Consider the following 19096-nt stretch of genomic DNA (forward strand, 5'->3'; position numbering starts at 1 on the left):
CTTGTAATTTCTATTTCAATTTATTAGCTGTTTTCTTACCAACATCATACTTTTGTGTGCCATATGGATTTTAAAATATACCAACAAAAAAAAACATTTTTATACTTTTTTTAAGAATGGGAGGCACATTTAGAGGTTATTTCTGGTTAACGATGTTACATAATTCACCGGTATTGTGAAACTGATGTGTGAATGGAATATTGCTGCCTCTGTATTTTTGTATTTTGTATAAGTTGCTCCGGTAATTTTACGGCAATTTGCTGGTAATAGCCTACTGAGTGAAAGAGACTAATGGCAGCATATCACATTGAAAAAAACAAACAAACAAACAAACAAAAACAACAACTGCAAATGATTTTATCATAAAGTTTCATAAAGTGCCATATTTCAGAGTGAAAGGGCATATATTCAACAATAACACAAATATCACGATTACAAATAATAAAGACTTCATGGTTTTTACTTTGTTCTCCGAGAACTAGCAGTCCATAATTCTGTCAAAAATTAAATTTCCAAAAATGTGTCAGAAAAAGAAAACAAACACTTTTTTTTTTTTTTTTTTTAGTGGAGACAGGAATACAGCACTTCACCAGAGTGTATGAAGATGAAAATTATGGCCAACTACACACAAATGAAGTTTTCCACCAAGACAAAGTTTGAGGGTTTAATGTAAGAAATAGATCACTGCTGTACTATTATACTGTGATGTAAAATAGAAAATGCTGAAATAAATAATAATAATAATAATAACAGTACTCAACAATATTTTATTTTATAGCACACTAGTAATAACAACAGATTATTATTAGCATTATTATGTTGATTATTATATCTACATATAATATCTATATCTAGCAGCATGGTTATCATATCACAGTTCAAACTGCAATCGCAATATTCGACAAAGTGACTGCAATAGAAAACAAACAAACAAAGCAACACATCGTGTTCACTTCCTTCAGCGCTGAAAGAGAATATGAGAACATACAGGCCTGTAATGTACAAAATACAAAATCAGCAGTTTAATGTAAAAATGACACTTGAATGTAGGTTAATAAAAAGACTATGCAGCCTATTTCATACAAATGCAACCAGAAAGCAATACAACGAATATTCTGCATTTTAAAATGCAATAAATAAAAAATGCATTTCTGGTTCTGTGCATTGCACACATTTATCTAAGATGAGAACACAGATATCTGTTCACGTAGCAGCGGCTCACTGTAGACCGAATGTCGTCTAAGCGTGACAGACTACATAATGACTCCCACATGAGGAAACACGACTACTACACTATACTAGACACTAGTGTTTACTGTCTGGACTGATGCAGGTGTTTTGGTCAGTTTGTCCAGAGGAGAGGCGATCTCTCTTCATCGTGAGGAAGACCTCGTCGTCTCCTCTGCTGCTCCAGTCTCTGCAGGCCTTCCTCTCGCCCCAGTGCATGCTGGGAACCCGCTCTGTGAGCCGCCTCCGTCGCTGTGATGTCTATCTGAGTGTATTTACTGGAGCTTTTGCCTGCAGACAGCAAACACAAGCGGCAGGGAGCGTTCGTGAGAACAAGCGTCAGTGAGAAAGTCTTGCCTGAGAGACGATTAAATTGGATTAAACTGATCAAAAGTGACAGTAAATACGTTTATAATGTGACGGAAGATTTTTTACTTTGAATAAATGCTGTTCTTTTGAACTTTCTGTTCATCTGTGAATCCTGAAAAATAAAATGTTTCACGGAATAAAATTTCTGAAGATCATGTGACACTGAAGACTGGAGTAATGATGCTGAAAATACAGCTTTGATCACAGAAATAAATTACAGTTTAACAGATATTCACATAGAAAACAGTTATTTTAAATTGTAATAATATTTCACAATTTTACTCTTGCTACGTGTACTGCGTTAGGCTAACCGAGACTTGTCATTTGCACTTATATATTGTTGCTCTTTTGTTAGTTTTGACTGCTTTTATTGTCCTCATTTGTAAGTCGCTTTGGATAAAAGCGTCTGCTAAATGACTAAATGTAAATGTAAATGTAAATGTTAATATTAATTATCTAGTTACCACTGTACATAAAAAAACATACAAATAATTTGAGATTAAGTCCTGGTTCTGCGTATCTGTTATTGAACACAAATTCTTAAAACAAAAAAATCATCTTTAAAGTTGTTCAAATGAAGTTCTTAGCAAAGCATATTACTAATCAAAAATTACGTTTTGATATATTTACTGTAGGAAATTTACAAAATATATTCATGGAACATGATCTTTACTTAATATCCTAATGATTTTTGGCATAAAAGAAAAATGTATAATTTTGACCCATACAATGTATTTTTGGCTATTGCTACAAATATACCCCAGCGACTTAAGACTGCTTTTGTGCTCCAGGGTCACAAATATGATTATTATTATCATTAGTGGACTGTTGTGCACCTCTGACGGCGGCGCTGGACTCCTGCAGCTCCAGTTCCATGTAATGCAGCAGTTTTTTGGACGTGGGGCTGGTGGGGATATTCACGTATGTCACCGCGTCTCCTCTGAGTCTGTCTGTCAACGCTGAACCATTCACACACACACACACACACACACACAACACGTGTCACACAGCTCAGAGAAATCACACAAACACACACAGATGTGAGATCACCTTCAGTCAGAGGAGGAGCAATCTTCTGTGAAGCCATCAGGAGCTGGTACCTGCTGCGCTCCTCCTGACACAGAGACAGAGACAGAGACGGTTATCCATGGAAAAACACACCTTAATTAGTGCGATTCCTGCTTAAAAACCCACATGTCCTCACCGGTGGAACGTGAGACCTGTCTGAACAGGTTCAGCAGGGTTTCACTGTAAGTGCTCTGGATTTCGAGACGAGCCTTTATGTGTTACAAATGCATTTTTCACACGACTGACTCTCAATAGCGTATACTGTGTGTGGCCTTCAGCTGTATTTAACTCCTCTATCTTGAAACCCTACATGTGTTATTAAATGAGGGGTAAACATCCCAATTTTTTCATTGCATGCAATAAGAAATTAAGAATGAGGTAATTTGATATAATATTTAACTTTTTTTTAATGCTAATAACTAATGATGTCAGACCAAATTAATCCTAAATTCTAAACTTTTACATTTTTTTTAAGCTGATTACATTTTGTGTGTAAATAACCACTAGGTAGAGCTGTTACTGCACTGTTTAGATAACTGCCCCAATGGCAATTACCCAAAGCTTTCGTAAATACAGATTCTGATCATTTAGGGCAGTGATAATGACAACATACGCAAAGTTTCATTTCAGTATGTCAAAGCTTTTTTTTATACATATACATACACACACACACACTCTCACTCACACACACACACACACACACAACACGTGTCACACAGCTCAGAGAAATCACACAAACACACACAGATGTGAGATCACCTTCAGTCAGAGGAGGAGCAATCTTCTGTGAAGCCATCAGGAGCTGGTACCTGCTGCGCTCCTCCTGACACAGAGACAGAGACAGAGACGGTTATCCATGGAAAAACACACCTTAATTAGTGCGATTCCTGCTTAAAAACCCACATGTCCTCACCGGTGGAACGTGAGACCTGTCTGAACAGGTTCAGCAGGGTTTCACTGTAAGTGCTCTGGATTTCGAGACGAGCCTTTATGTGTTACAAATGCATTTTTCACACGACTGACTCTCAATAGCGTATACTGTGTGTGGCCTTCAGCTGTATTTAACTCCTCTATCTTGAAACCCTACATGTGTTATTAAATGAATATATATATATATATATATATATGTATAAAAAACCTAGTAGGTATTGATAGGTAGGTGATGAAATTTCAATTAAAATTTGGTATTTTCAATCAGTCTCATTTTGTATCATTGAGATCATATTGTTTTTAATACTATGAAATTGTTTTTATTTTCATATTTTATTTGTTGTGTGTTTTTGTCAGTTTTATGTGTTGCTTTATTTAAAAATATATATGTATATATACATATATATATATACAGTATATAGTACATATATTTTTATTCTATTTCAGTTTTAGTTGTAGTTATTTAAGCACTTCAAGTTAAACTAAATTAAAATGAGGAATGTTGCTTTGGCAATGAAAAGTTATATAAAGAATATATATATATATATATATACACAGAAAATATTATTGCAATCAGTATGACCAATTCAACCTAAAGAAACAAGTCAATTTATTTAAAATAGAAAAAAACAACAATTTTTCAGATTACCGTCAGATTCATTTCACGCACATGGTTTGATATATAAAAATACTGAATGCTATTTTTAACCAACGCTGTCTCAAACATTCACATTTTAGTGTTATTTACATTTTATTACAGTATTTATTATTATTTTGAATTAGATTTTATTTTTATTCTTTTAGTTTTCATTTCAATTTGTTTAACCTGTCTCAAGAATCCAGCTGCTGTGTTAGGTTAGATTTGTTTTAGTGCTGTATTGTTTGCACACTTCTATCCTCTGTAATTCACACAGTCACCTCTGGGCTCCTGTCTGATGATCGGCTGTCCATGATTTCATAAGTTCTTCCTTTCTCTGCCCATATTCTCTCTCTGTTATCTGCACAAAGACAGAAACAAACACACGTTATCTGCACTGCATATCACTTATCAATTGAAAACGTATATTCTCCTATACCAGCTTACTAATCGTTTCTTCTGTGTAGTATATTTAATGTCTGATTTGCATGAAAAATGTGACCCTGGAGCACAAAAGCAGTCTTAAGTCGCTGGGGTATATTTGTAGCAATAGCCAAAAATACATTGTATGGGTCAAAATTATTGATTTGTATTTTATGCCAAAAATCATTAGGATATTAAGTAAAGATCATGTTCCATGAAGATATTTTGTAAATCTCCTACCGTAAATATATCAAAACTTAATGTTTGATTAGTAATATGCATTGCTAAGAACTTCATTTGAACAACTTTAAAGATGATTTTCTGAATATTTTGATTTTTTTGCACCCTCAGATTCCAGATTTTCAGATATTGTCCTCTCCTAACAAACCATACATCAAAGCAAAGCTTATTTATTCAGCTTTCATATGATGTATTAATCTCAATTTCAAAAAAATTGACCTTTATGACTGGTTTTGTGGTCCAGGGTCACAAATGACAAACTGTAGGTTTTGGTCAGGAAAAAAAAGTGTCTAAAAACACAGTTTTGCAAAAAAAAAAAAAAAAAAAAACACTTGGACGTAACCGTGCATCAAACTCGCTTTCAAGTCCTTGAGGATCTTCATCCATGCAAACCTTCTCAGAAACGGGACACAACAACGCAGACAGGTTTGCAGGCAGAAGAAAGGTAATATTAATTCGACTAGACAGAGACTCCTGGAGTGAGGAGGAGAAGACTGGAAGGGTCCCCAGAGGAGAGTTGGGTTAGAGACGCTCTCTTACCTTCTGCAGGTATGCGCTGCAGAGAGACTGTGGAGGAGCAGGAGGACTCGGAGATGTTCCTCCTCAGTTCCTGGACAAACGCGTCTCTGGATGGAGGAGTGGGTCTGAGGATCCGGCAGCTGTCCTCTCCTCTCCTGCACTGGACGCAGTTCTCGTACAGGACGGTGTGTCTGGATGCTGCCATCGCCTCGTAGACGCTGCTTCTCGCAGCAGGACTGTAGTGTGACAGGAGACAGTCGTAGATCTCCGATCGCTTCTCCTCATTGGTCTGCGAGCGTTCAGACGAGGGCCTCCGTGGATCGTGATTGGTCGAAGATGAGTGTCTGATCTCCACTGGCTCCTGATTGGTGGGTGGTTCGGTGACATCAGCAGTGGGCGTGGCTGAATGTTCACCTGGCACTTTAAGAGCGTGTCTGTACTTATTAGCTATATTAAAATGTGCAGTAAATTAGCTAATACATATGAGAGGTATATAGAAAATATTAAGAGTATATTTAAAAGTCCTTGCAGATAGTATAATATTAATGAATTAAAAGGCCACTTAAGTGACTTAAAGAGAGACACTTTCATGACCGTTTCTGATCACACGTAAGTAGATTTTTTAAAAAGTGACCTTTGAAATAGTCAAATTAAGTTTTATTTTAAATCATTATGTTTTAATAATCTTTGTCATGTTTTAAAGAAGTACACTTATTTTGATGCTTTTTAAAAAGTGACCTTTGAAATAATGTCAAATTAAGTTTTATTTTAAATCATTATGTTTTAATAATCTTTGTCATGTTTTAAAGAAGTACACTTATTTTGATGTGTTGACTGACATACTAAAGCACATGTAAAGTACTTGATTTTCATTTTAACTGTATTGTGTTATTTGATTTACATTTATATTGCAATATTGGAAAATTTGCGAGTGTTTAATGCGAAAATTGCGAGTGTTTAATTGCAAACTGTTTTTAATACATGACAATAGAAGTGACATTAAAGTATATTTCAGTTGATCATAAATGCTTGTCAGCAGTACTTTAACCATATTTCAAAGAAGCAATTATGAAATTACATATAAAGATGTACTGATGTCCAACTTAAGTGGGTCAAAAAAGCAAGCTGAAGTTCAGATAATTGCATTTAATATAAATTGAAACTGTAACTAATTTTAATTTAATTGCCATTAACATGCAATTAAGTGTTCAAAAAACATTGCATTTAGTTCACACATAAGTATATTATTTCTGTCATAAGTGCACCTTTTATAAAGTATGCTAAAGTGCATGTCTTTTCCAGATAAGGACTCATGAAACGAACTTCTGAGCAGTGCATTATGGGTCATGCAGACTGAGAGAGGCTGTAAAGAGATATATTGGCTGTGTGAATCTCACCTGGCGCAGTGGGCAGTGAATGATGAAAAGAGCCCTGTTTAACAAACACACAGAGCACATCGATTAACAGCTACAGAACACCTTCATCAATGCCACTAAACACAACACTGCTCTGGATGCAGCACATCAGGAGGTTCTTGATCGTAGCTCAGTGTTTCCTCACAGCTCCAAGAAAGAAATGCAAATGTGATTTTTTTTGGAACAACTATAACTGCCATTTAAAAATCAATAATAATAATAAAAAAGTAATAAAACAACTCCAGGTTTGCTGTGCTTGTTTGTAGCGCTATGCAATTTGGCCAACACTTTTCTGATGATAAATTAAATTATTTGTTCATTTTGATTATGTCATATTCATGGAATATATTTTTTTCAATGAAAATAACATTAAAGTTCACAGTAATATGCAGAACGATGAAAACGAGTATAATGTGTAATAAGAACCGTGGCAACATCTCCAAAAACACTTGGAGAAATCAACATGCAAAGCTACAGTACTGTGAAAAGATTTAGATTAAAACATATATTGTATTTATCAAAAAACTTCTATTAGCTAATTCACTCTGAATCACACAGCACACTTATATAGATTATTATTATAAACTGCAGCCTTCATGGCACGACTAATGCATTAAGCCATGTCGCAATAATGATTATTGTGATCATTGTTGTGGAAAAAATAAATAGAAAGTAGTGTTATTTTAACATTATGGTTTTTATTACTTATTTATTCAAATTTTGAGCAATTTTGTTTGTTTTTTGTCTTTTTTTATTGTTGTTGTTTTTTAAACATGTCTATACAGTTTTTATTATTTCAGTTTGTTATTTTAGTACATCAAGATAAACTTAATGAAAATTGTATATATAAATAGATTTTATTTTTTATTTTAGTTAATGTTTTTAACCATTTTTAATGATTTTATTTAATTTAAAGATTTTATTCTAATATATCATGCAGCCCTAATCCATTTATTATTGTGTAACAAGTAAAGAGAAAGCATATATTAAATTAGTTTTTTTATTCTGTTCTGTTTTCATTTGAATTTTGTTTTAGTAATTTTGTTTGTTTTTTATACAATGTATTAGTTATTTTTATTTATCTACATAGTTTTTATTAATCATTGAAGTTTTAGTACATCAAAGTAAATGAAATTAAAGTGAGAAATGTTGCCTTTGCAATTACCTGAAATTAGGTACGTTTAATTATTTTATTTAAATTAATGCTTTTAATGATTAATAATTTTATTAACAATTTTATTGAATTTAACAATTTTATTTCAAGTAATGAAAATGTTTCAGTTAACCATAATTAACTATAATAACCCTGAGTAGTGTATATATATATATATATTTGTTTACATTAACATTTTTTACATTAAATGTTCTCTTTTATTCTAGCACTCTCTATTCTAATTCTATTTGATCTATTTGTTTTCTTTTTTTAAGACCCTTTAAGACTTGCACTCTATTTGCTTTCTAACTGCTTGTTTTCTATTAAAAAAAGACCTCTAACGATAGCTTTTTCTATTCTATCTGTCTGTTTTCTTTTTATCTATTATATAATTAACAAAAAACCCTTGCTATGTGTACTGTGTTAGGCTAACTGAGACTTGTCATAGCATTTGCTTATCATTGCTCTTTTGTTGATTACGATTGCCTCCATTGTCCTCATTTGTAAGTCGCTTTGGATAAAAGTGCCTGCTAAATGACTAAATGTAATGTAAATACCTTGAGTCCTCCGCAGACGGGGCAGGAGGTGAAGAGTGATTTCATCCCGGCAGGAGGAAGTGAACAGCAGCTTTTACTACAGGATAATCCCTGAGACTCCTCCCCTTTTATTAGGCCCTCCCTTGTCTGTGACTCCTCCCCTTTATCAAGCTCTGAGTCTGATTGGCTGGGAGATTCGGCGCAGGGCTCGTCTTGAGATGTGCTGCTGTGTCTGCTGACCTCCAGCAGGCTGCGGGGAGAGTCGTACAGGAACCGCAGGGACGAGGGAACCTGGTATTCGTGGACGGGACAGGATGAGCAGGAGCACAGGTGTTTCTCTGGTAGGTTAAACAGCGCACCGTATTCCTCTCCCGGACCGGCAGCATCCAGACTCCCGCTGTAGGACGAGAAGCTGCCGGTCGCGATGCCGCTGTCGGATGAGTTCTGTCGGCCGGACTCTTTCAGCTTCCGTGAGCGAACGGGATCGGCCGGGACCTGGAGTTTCTCCTCCACCTGAGACGTTTCGGCAGAGCCGGGCAGAACCAGATCGCTCCACGGCGCAGGGCGACCGCTAACGCTGCAGTCTGACTGGCTCGTGTCCGAGGTGTCAGAGGAACCGGAAATGCTGCGGTCGTCGCCCGCAAGCGAAGAGCCGAAGCGTGAGCTGGAAGCTTCCAGGACAGAAGAGAAAGAAAGCAATATTATTAATTCTGATTACATATTTAATGCACATAATGGAAATTGAGAAATAACTGCAAGAAATTATCCTTTTTTTGACTTTTTAAATGAATACATTATTGATTTGTATCACACATATTAATATTTCCATAGACCCTTGTTAAAAGAAGTGCCCGAATGTGCACTTGTAGTGTACTTCCAATTTAAATTTGTTTTACTTGCAGATAATAAATAAAAAATAAAATATTAAATATATATGGCATGTATGCATGAAATAAGAGTTCACTTAAGTGTCTTAACGGGTGACTGTCATGACTGTTTCTTAACACACTTAAGTACACTTTTAAAAAGTGTAAATAATGTCAAATTAAACATTTTACTTTGAAGTACATTTTAAATCATGTTTTAACACTTAAGCGGCCTCTTATTTTTTAAGTGACTTAATGAGAGACACTTTCATGACCTAACACACTTAAGTGTAAATGATGTCACATTTTAAATCATTGTTTTAATAATCTTTTGTCATGTTTTAAAGAAGTACACTGTGTTGATGTGTTTACTAACATACTAAAGCATGTAAAGTACTTGATTATCATTTTAACTGCAGTGTGTTATTCGATATTATGTTTAAAGTTACTATACTTTAAAAACAATAAATTGCAACTTAACTATTACATATATGTAATTACAAATGTATTTAACTACATGAAATGGAAATTTCAATAGACATTTCACATTAAAGTATTTTAGTTTATCATAAATGCTTGTCAGCACATTCAGCAGTACTTTAACCATATTTGAAAAACAACAGAAGTAATTATGAAATCACATATAAAGATGCAATTAAGTCATACTTAAGTGAGTCGAAAACACTCAGCAAAAAGTTCAGCTAATCACATTTAATATCAACTGAAACTATAGTACATTTTCATTCAATTGCATTTAACATGCAATATTACATACACCAACCAGACGGATGTATTAGTGGTGGGACAGAGACGGGTGAGCAGTTACCTGTGCTGTGAGACAGCAGACTGAGCCTCCTCTCCAGCTCCTCCGCCTCATGCTTAAGTCTGTCCTGAGCTGAAGCTGCACTGATGCTGGGCTCTAAGACACAGACAGAGAAAATCAAAACCAACTGTGAGACACACAAACCAGAATATGACATGGAAACAAACAAAATGGGAATGCTAGCATTTGATCTGCAGCTGTGCAATTATCAAAAAGATGGTCAAATGCCATGTTTTAGTAACCCGTGCCTGCTAACATTTGCTAAACATGAAGAAACTTTTACTTTTAGGCAAATAAAATGCCTCAGTGATCTGTTCATGTGTCACAGACCCGCATCTTGGTGCAGTCAGGCTTCAACATTCCTACGCTGCTCATGTGAAACAGTGTTGCTGTTGTTTTAGTATTACTTACAGTATATATTATTACACTATTCATTAATAATTTGAATTAGCTTTTATTTTCATATTTTGATTATTCAATTTTAATTTTAGTTTTTTGTTACAAAGTGTATACTTTGTATAGAAAGTGACCAAAATTTGGTTTTCAACCACTGAAAATAGATTTTATTCAACAGTCTGAATATGGGGCCTCATTGAGGTCCCCATATCTCTGGGACTGAATGATACAGGGCCTTGGTAATAAAGATTTCAAAAGAAAAGTTAATTAAGAACTAGAATCTAAAATTATATTGCGATATCTTTAATACTGCTTGAGTTATAGGCACACAAACTTTGGAAAAAGAATACTTACGGCACTCAGACAGGTATGTTCAATGTAGTTGTTTTGACAGAAGGAAATGAGATATATCTCTAGTTTCAACATTATTTGTTCTTCAGACATTCCTCTTTAAAATAAAATAATTATCATATTTTTGCAAAGTGACCCACATTTGGGTTTTGACCACTGAAAATGTGTACAATTGATCGATTTACTCCTGGAGCCATATTGAAATTCCATTATCTCTGGAACTGAACCATATGGGGTCATATTTTTGCAAAGTGACCCACATTTGGTTTTTGACCACTGAAAATGTGTACAATTGATCGATTTACTCCTGGAGCCATATTGAAATTCCATTATCTCTGGAACTGAACCATATGGGGCCTTAACAACGAAGATGCCAAAAGAGAAGTTTGTTAAGACCAAATATCTAAAAGGGCATTAAGATATCTTTAATACTTTTTGAGTTGCAGGCCTGCAAACTTTGGAGAAAAAAACTTGAAAAGTGCTCTTTCCCCATTTTTGAATGGTCACCATTGGCACATAATGCAATAAAGATTGCTAAATTCTACAGCTTTTACTAATAGACCTACCATTCTCTGTGTAAGAGTAACATTATGATGCTGCCATCTTTCTTAAGCTAATTTTACCCCCCTGTAATTTGGCTCTGAATCTCAGGTGAAAATTGCCATTTTGAACCCCCTCTACAAAATAGTGTTTTACTCAGTAAATATTCATCCACAACATTTAATATTTTGGCTTTCATCACTATACATGTCTATCTTTCTTAAGAATATATTAGCAAAATCAAAAATGTTGGGGACCTCTGGTTGAGTTGACACGGAATGATATACACACACATTAAAACTGGAAATGTGCATATACATTTCAGTTGGTTGTCAAGGCAACATTTAAAATTTTTGTTTACATGTTTTTTTTTTAGAACAAATATATATTTTATATAAAATATAAATATAATCCCTCTTATATTTATATGTTATATCTTATATTTATATTATGTTTCGGCCTTATTTCAATGTGGACATCTTCACACAGGAGGTGCTCAGAAATCATCAAGACAGATATGACTGCATGACGCATCACTGGCACACGTAACTGACCTGTCAAAAAATGTATTTATCAGAGCTAATTAATTATGATGAGGACAATAAATATGAGGACATACATGAGATTGTAAGGAGAAATTGATTGGGATTTCAGATTCAGAACCTGTAATCATACTATACTGTAGCTGGACTAAAAAGACACCACATTCCATTCACTGTTTTCAGCTCTCTCTCTCTCTTTGTTTTTATTTTTATTTTTTAATAAACTTCTGAAACACTGCCATTTCCTTCTGCTCAAATTACAAAATGTCATGGTTGTGTTGTTTTATTAATATTAAAATAATTCTAAAATAAATATTTTATAATAATATTTGTCATTTATTATAATAATACTATTATATTATTTTATATTACTCTTTATTGAATCACTTTTATTTAATAAAAAAAATCAAATAAATATTATTATTATTATTTTTTTTAAATAATAATTTGAGAAACAGCAATGCAATGGCCTGCATGCTGAACATGGACCAATAATATCAAATGCACATGTTGTCTATTATCCTGTCAGTTCACATCTTTGGTTATTTGTTGAGGACATAATATAGACATTATATAAAAAATACTGTAAATTGACTAAAATTGCAGATTTAGAAGTGATTAATATTACAAAGCTTGGGTAATTATTACATCACCCCTCGTCCCCATATAAATCCAATACTAAATAGCAAAATTGGTGGTTTGAGATTGACAACTTGACCCAGAAGAGTTACAGCAGAAGCCCAGTGTTAGTCTAGCACTTAAAGTGCTATTAATAGAGCAGACATGTGGATGAGATGGCAAACGGCCAGAGGAGCGCTGACGCTGATCAACACACATCCCGAGGGACTTCATAAACACTGCTTTGCATTCGAGCTTTTTGACCAAATATCCATGAGATGTAGCAGATTGACAGAACATGGCGTTTTCTGTGGATGAGGTTAGAGTCATCAGGAATGCTCGCGTATATAAACTGTGACTCTGACCCCTTGATCTCCCGTCGTCTCAGAATAGGAGAGAAGCTCGAGTTCTGATTGGTCAGGAGGAGGTGTGAAGCGTTCTGATATGTAAACACTTGTCAGTGTCTTAAATGTCCCAGTAAAAAGCCTTAGGGCTGATCATGCATGAATTCTATCAGAGGCTTCAAAACTGGGGCTACAAAAGGGAAACAAGTACAATTTCACAGAGAGAGAGAAAAAATAAACGCATTATTAAATGTAAATGAAAATGTTTATACATCTAATATTACTCTAGTAGTGGCATTTTAATTACTTGCTCTGGCTTTAGTACAATGACAATATAAAAGCCAGTTATTTAGTTTCGTAAACTACACATTGTCTTAATAATATCACCCTTGCTATTTTTTCATGCACAATTTAAATGAATCTTCATACATTATATAAAAAATTTTGAATAACTGAATTTACATTTGTTTATGAAAAATAAGTAGACTTTAGCATACTTTTAAAAAGAGTACTTGTCATGGAAATAATAAACTTTAAAAGACTACTGAATTAATGTTTTCAGATACTCGTTGCATATAGTTTGAATTGATATTAAATGCAATTAGCTTAAATTTAGAGTGATTTTGACCCATCTTTCTTTTTTTTCTTTTAAACGTTGTTTCCTCTTAAGTGTAAAGCGCTTTGAGAATTAACTTTTAAAGGCGCTATACAAAAATAAATGTATCTTTATATGTAATTTCATAATTACTTCTATTATCATTGAAATCAGTGTACTGCCAAATGTACTGACAAGCATATATGGTGAAATAAAACAACTAAAATATACATTTCTATACTAAAACTTTCAATTAGATATTATTACAAAGTGCTCTTTTTAAAAGTGTGTTAAGAAACTGTCATGAAAGTGTCTCTCTTTAAGTCACTTAAGTGGCTTCACATTAAAAGTATATTATCTACAAGTACAGTTAAAATTTTTTTTACAAGGGGTCATAACATAGCTTGACTTAACAAACTGATATTATCATAAAACAACAAATGTTGAATGCTGCCTTAAAAAAGCTTTGTCTGAAAGTAGAAAAGCCCTGATATCAGCAGGTAATAAAGCCGTATGTAGTGTGAATATGTGGGACCATGTGAGATAAATGAGAGAGACTTAGAGTCTGGTGGATGTGGCATGAAAGCATCAGGAGTTAGAGCCAGATTTTGGCCTCGGATGAGGGTTTAAACAGACGTGATGAGACTCGTGACACTGACCTGGCAGCAGTGGCTTCAGTCCAAACGGGCCTCTGGACGGGGAAATGCCACGAACAATACAGTCGAAGAGAAAACTGATCTGCTCGGCCTCGGCGCAGGACAAGAAGAACACGCCGGCCCCTGCACACAGACACACGCGATCAACACGTGTGTTCGACAGTCTCCCGTGGAACACAGATGGAGAATGATACTGAAATCAATAATGCACTGGTTGCTCTTTTCCATTCAAATGAATAGGAATTGAAGTTTTCAAGCTGCAAAAAGGACACTGAAGCATTGTTAAAGTAGTCCATAATATACTATATACTGAGGAATTCTGAGCTTTGTGTCACGAGGAACTGACTCTAATTGATCGAAAACAAAACCATCGTATGGCTTCAGAATAGTTGCATATTGCTTAAGTCTACTGGTCCACTTTTATGATTTTAATGATATTTTTGTCATTTTATGTAATGCGATACAGCACTCAAAAACAGAGGCACAGACACATGTAGAGACACAATTCAGAACATTTGTTTCAATTTTCAATTTTCTTTTTTTTTGTGTCATTTTAGACCGCACCATTCCTCACTAACTTTTATTTTTAATGAAAAAAGTATTCTTCAAAAATTCTACGGAATAACTATATGAGAGTTAGTCAATAAATAAGGACAGAATCTTTATTTTTGTGTAAACTATTCCTTTAACAAATCTGTAGCATTCAAAACTGACTCAGGAGACACAATAACATTTTGATATGTCTGGTTTGTCATCAATCTTATTTTAGTATCACTGAATTTTAATGATATTTTTGTCATTTTATGTAATGCGATACAGCACTCAAAAACAGAGGCACAGACACATGTAGAGACACAATTCAGAACATTTGTTTCAATTTTCTTTTTTTTTGTGTCATTTTAGACCGCACCATTCCTCATTAACTTTTATTTTTAATGAAAAAAGTATTCTTCAAAAATTCTACGGAATAACTATATGAGAGTTAGTCAATAAATAAGGACAGAATCTTTATTTTTGTGTAAACTATTCCTTTAACAAATCTGTAGCATTCAAAACTGACTCAGGAGACACAATAACATTTTGATATGTCTGGTTTGTCATCAATCTTATTTTAGTATCACTGATATAATATTATAGTTTTTGTTTATATTTTGAATTAGACTTCATTTTTAATATTTACCATTCTGTTATCAATTAATTAATTAATTTTGTCATTTTATTCGTTTTTTAAACAGATGTATGTATAGTTTTTAAGTTTTAGTTTTCTTACTTAATTTTAGTTATTTGATTTCAACTTACACTAAACAAAATGAGAAATGTTGCGGAAATAAATGTAGTGTTTAATTTTTATGGTTTTAGTTTCAGTTGATAATAATGCTTTTACTAAACTATTCAAATAACTGATGAATATTCTCTGAATGTCCAGCTGGTATTGTGTCGTGTGTCAGTTTCTAGAAGAATGTCATTGATGTCTGACTTGCTCCTTCTAGGAATCTGATGAAGTTTGATGAGCAGAGACATCCATCACTCTACAAACAAGACCACCCAAAACCAGCTGAGACTTCACAACCACACAAACACTGTCAGCTGTGACCACACACACACACACACGCACACACACTCACACATATACACACACAAACACTGTCAGCTGTGACCACACACACACAGACACACGCACACAAACACGCACGCACGCACACAAACACACACACACACGCACACACACACACACGCACGCACACACGCACGCACACACGCACGCACACACGCACGCACACACGCACGCACACACGCACGCACACACGCACGCACACACGCACGCACACACGCACGCACACACGCACGCACACACGCACGCACACACGCACGCACACACGCACGCACACACGCACGCACACACGCACGCACACACGCACGCACACACGCACGCACACACGCACGCACACACGCACGCACACACGCACGCACACACGCACGCACACACGCACGCACACACGCACGCACACACGCACGCACACACGCACGCACACACGCACGCACACACGCACGCACACACGCACGCACACACGCACGCACACACGCACGCACACACACACACACACACTCGCACACACGCTCACACACACACATGCACGCACACACGCACGCACACACACACACACACACACTCGTATCCCTATCATTGAGTTCATTCCATAGGCGTAATGTTTTTTGTTTTGTCTTCTACTGTACAAACCTACACCTAAACCTACCCCTCACACAAAACTACAGGCATTTTTAGATTCTCAAAAAACTTCATTGTGTATTATTAATGAGCTTGTTTCCTCATGGGAACCAAAATGTCCCCACAAGGTCAAAATGTACTGGTATTTGTCACACCTCATGGACCTGTTTTGTTGTGTTTTCTTCCCCCATATGCTCTGTTTGACCTAGTTTCTGTCTCTGTTTGATTATGTCATTTGGTTCAGGTGTGTCTGGTTAATTATCCTCATTTGCTCCACTATATTAGTTGTGTTCTGTTCTCTGTTTGTTGTCCGGTCTACTACGTCCCTACCTTCATCTTCGTCATGCATTTCATTCACCGTAGCTGTGACAGTATTACGATACCTGTGGGGACATTTGGTCTCCATGACGTAGGGAATACCAGTTACACACACACAACCACATTCAATCAAGTAAACAAATCTGCTGTTTTGAATGCTGTCACAAACCAATGCAACCATTTAGAGCATCATAAATCATCTTACTGCCGCACACTGAGCAAAGCGAGCATTTGTGAAATCTGGCTTTACATCTATTTACCAATGCTTATAACAACAGCTGAGCAATACAAGGAATGCTATATATAACTATACATAATAATATATAACCATATTTCAGTCATAAACTCTTGGAATAGTTTTAGCATGTTTATGGATATGCCAATGTATTTGGTCTAGACAGGTGGAGCTGGGGGAGGTGGAGGATTTCAGAGGTGGATATACAGTGATATATTCAATGTTTTTTTTTATACCAACTTAAGATTTTTTTTCCTCAACCTAAAAAAAGTCCCAAAAGGTTACCAAAGCTTTTTCAAACTTTACACAACATTAAGCAACTCGCAGATGGGTTCTCTTAACAGAAGAAGCCGACTGGATCACGATAACTAGCACAACCTTGACTCCTTGATATTGCATTTTATCAAAAAGCTTTCCTCGTTTAATTGCCATACTCACAGTAACCACAGCGTGTTCCTCCCTCAAACACGAACCCGTTGTTGACCGGCCCGTATCGCCGCAGGTCCAGCAGATTCCAGTGACCTCTGATGACAGCCGGCAGGTCTTTAGCGATGACCAGGACATTGTTGCACAAATGCAGAGTCGCCGGGCCGCTTTCCAGTTTAGTGCCAGGCAGCACAGATACACTGAAACTGTGGACTGAGAGACAGAAAACAAAAAATGATGATCAATACACTCACACTGGACGCTGATCCTGATGCCATTGGCTCCACACTGCAGTAAATCACGTCTACACAGTAACATCTTCTCTTTGTGTGATGTGACGAGGGCATGCAGGCAGGGTTAAACCTGTTAGCACTAACTTTGAAACAGATTTATGAGGGTTTGCATAATCAAAACAAAGAGGCAGATGCACACACACACACACACACACACAGCTGACTACATCACATTCCTGCTCACAACTACAAAGAGCTCAAACACAACACAACAATCACATGAATCAAATATATGCATCAAGCAAATGGTGCATAATGTGTCCATGAACCATCAAGACATAGTTAAAAGTGAATGCTTTAGATGTTGTAATTGTTTCACTATTTTAACCACTCTTTCAGCTGCGTCAATTTAAATAGCCATAAGCCATGTGACAAAGTATTTTTTTTAAATACTTTTAATAATTATTTAATTTTAATTTCATTTAATAATTCTAATAATTTCTGATTAAGTCAAATAAATATATATTAGACAATTTAATAATAATTACGTATAATTATTCCATTCCATTATTCAATTATTCCAGCTGCATACGTATATATATATGTGTGTGTGTGTGTGTGTGAGAGAGAGAGAGTGTGAGTGAGTGAGTGTGTGTGTGTGTGTGAGAGAGAGAGAGTGTGAGTGAGTGTGTGTGTGTGTGTGTGTGAGAGAGAGAGTGTGTGAGTGTGTGTGTGTGACCCTGGAGCACAAAACCAGTCATAAGGGTCAATTTTTTTTAATTGTGATTTATACATGATCTGAAAGCTGAATAAATAAGCTTTCCACTGATGTATGGTTTGTTAGGATCGGACAATATTTGGCCGAGATACAACTATTTGAAAATCTGGAATCTGAGGGTGCAAAAAAATATAAATATTGAGAAAATCACCTTTAAAGTTGTCCAAATGAAGTTCTTAGCAATGCATAATACTAATCAAAAATTAAGTTTTGATATATTTACAGTAGGAAATTACATATAGCTTCATGGAACACGATCTTTACTTAATATCCTAATGATTTTTGGCATAAAAGAAAAATCAATAATTTGTGTGTGTGAGAGAGAGAGAGTGTGAGTGAGTGAGTGTGTGTGTGTGTGTGAGAGAGAGAGAGTGTGAGTGAGTGAGTGTGTGTGTGTGTGACCCTGGAGCACAAAACCAGCCATAAGGGTCAATTTTTTTTAATTGTGATTTATACATGATCTGAAAGCTGAATAAATAGGCTTTCCATTGATGTATGGTTTGTTAGGATCGGACAATATTTGGTCGAGATACAACTATTTGAAAATCTGGAATCTGAGGGTGCAAAAAAATCTAAATATTGAGAAAATCATCTTTAAAGTTGTTCAAATGAAGTTCTTAGCAATGCATGT

General features: G+C 35.4%; 1 protein-coding gene across 1 annotated transcript in view; it reads right to left on the reverse strand.

Moving 5' to 3' along the window:
* Positions 1-860: 860 nt before the first annotated feature.
* dok7a (docking protein 7a) overlaps positions 861-19096 on the reverse strand; it is a 23780-nt gene continuing 5544 nt past the window's right edge. The window contains exons 3-13 of the mRNA XM_016535698.1: positions 17467-17667; positions 14252-14371; positions 10210-10302; positions 8539-9188; positions 6811-6844; positions 5435-5860; positions 4513-4592; positions 3380-3487; positions 2647-2710; positions 2433-2555; positions 861-1518 (exon numbers count right to left, since the gene is read on the reverse strand). Of these exons, the coding sequence (XP_016391184.1) occupies positions 1343-1518; positions 2433-2555; positions 2647-2710; positions 3380-3487; positions 4513-4592; positions 5435-5860; positions 6811-6844; positions 8539-9188; positions 10210-10302; positions 14252-14371; positions 17467-17667 (2075 nt within the window). The 3' untranslated portion in view covers positions 861-1342. The remainder of the gene's footprint in view (positions 1519-2432; positions 2556-2646; positions 2711-3379; positions 3488-4512; positions 4593-5434; positions 5861-6810; positions 6845-8538; positions 9189-10209; positions 10303-14251; positions 14372-17466; positions 17668-19096) is intronic.

The sequence above is a fragment of the Sinocyclocheilus rhinocerous genome, unplaced genomic scaffold (assembly GCF_001515625.1).
Source record: "Sinocyclocheilus rhinocerous isolate Xijiao unplaced genomic scaffold, SAMN03320098_v1.1 scaffold1898, whole genome shotgun sequence".
Taxonomy (NCBI): Eukaryota; Metazoa; Chordata; class Actinopteri; order Cypriniformes; family Cyprinidae; genus Sinocyclocheilus; species Sinocyclocheilus rhinocerous.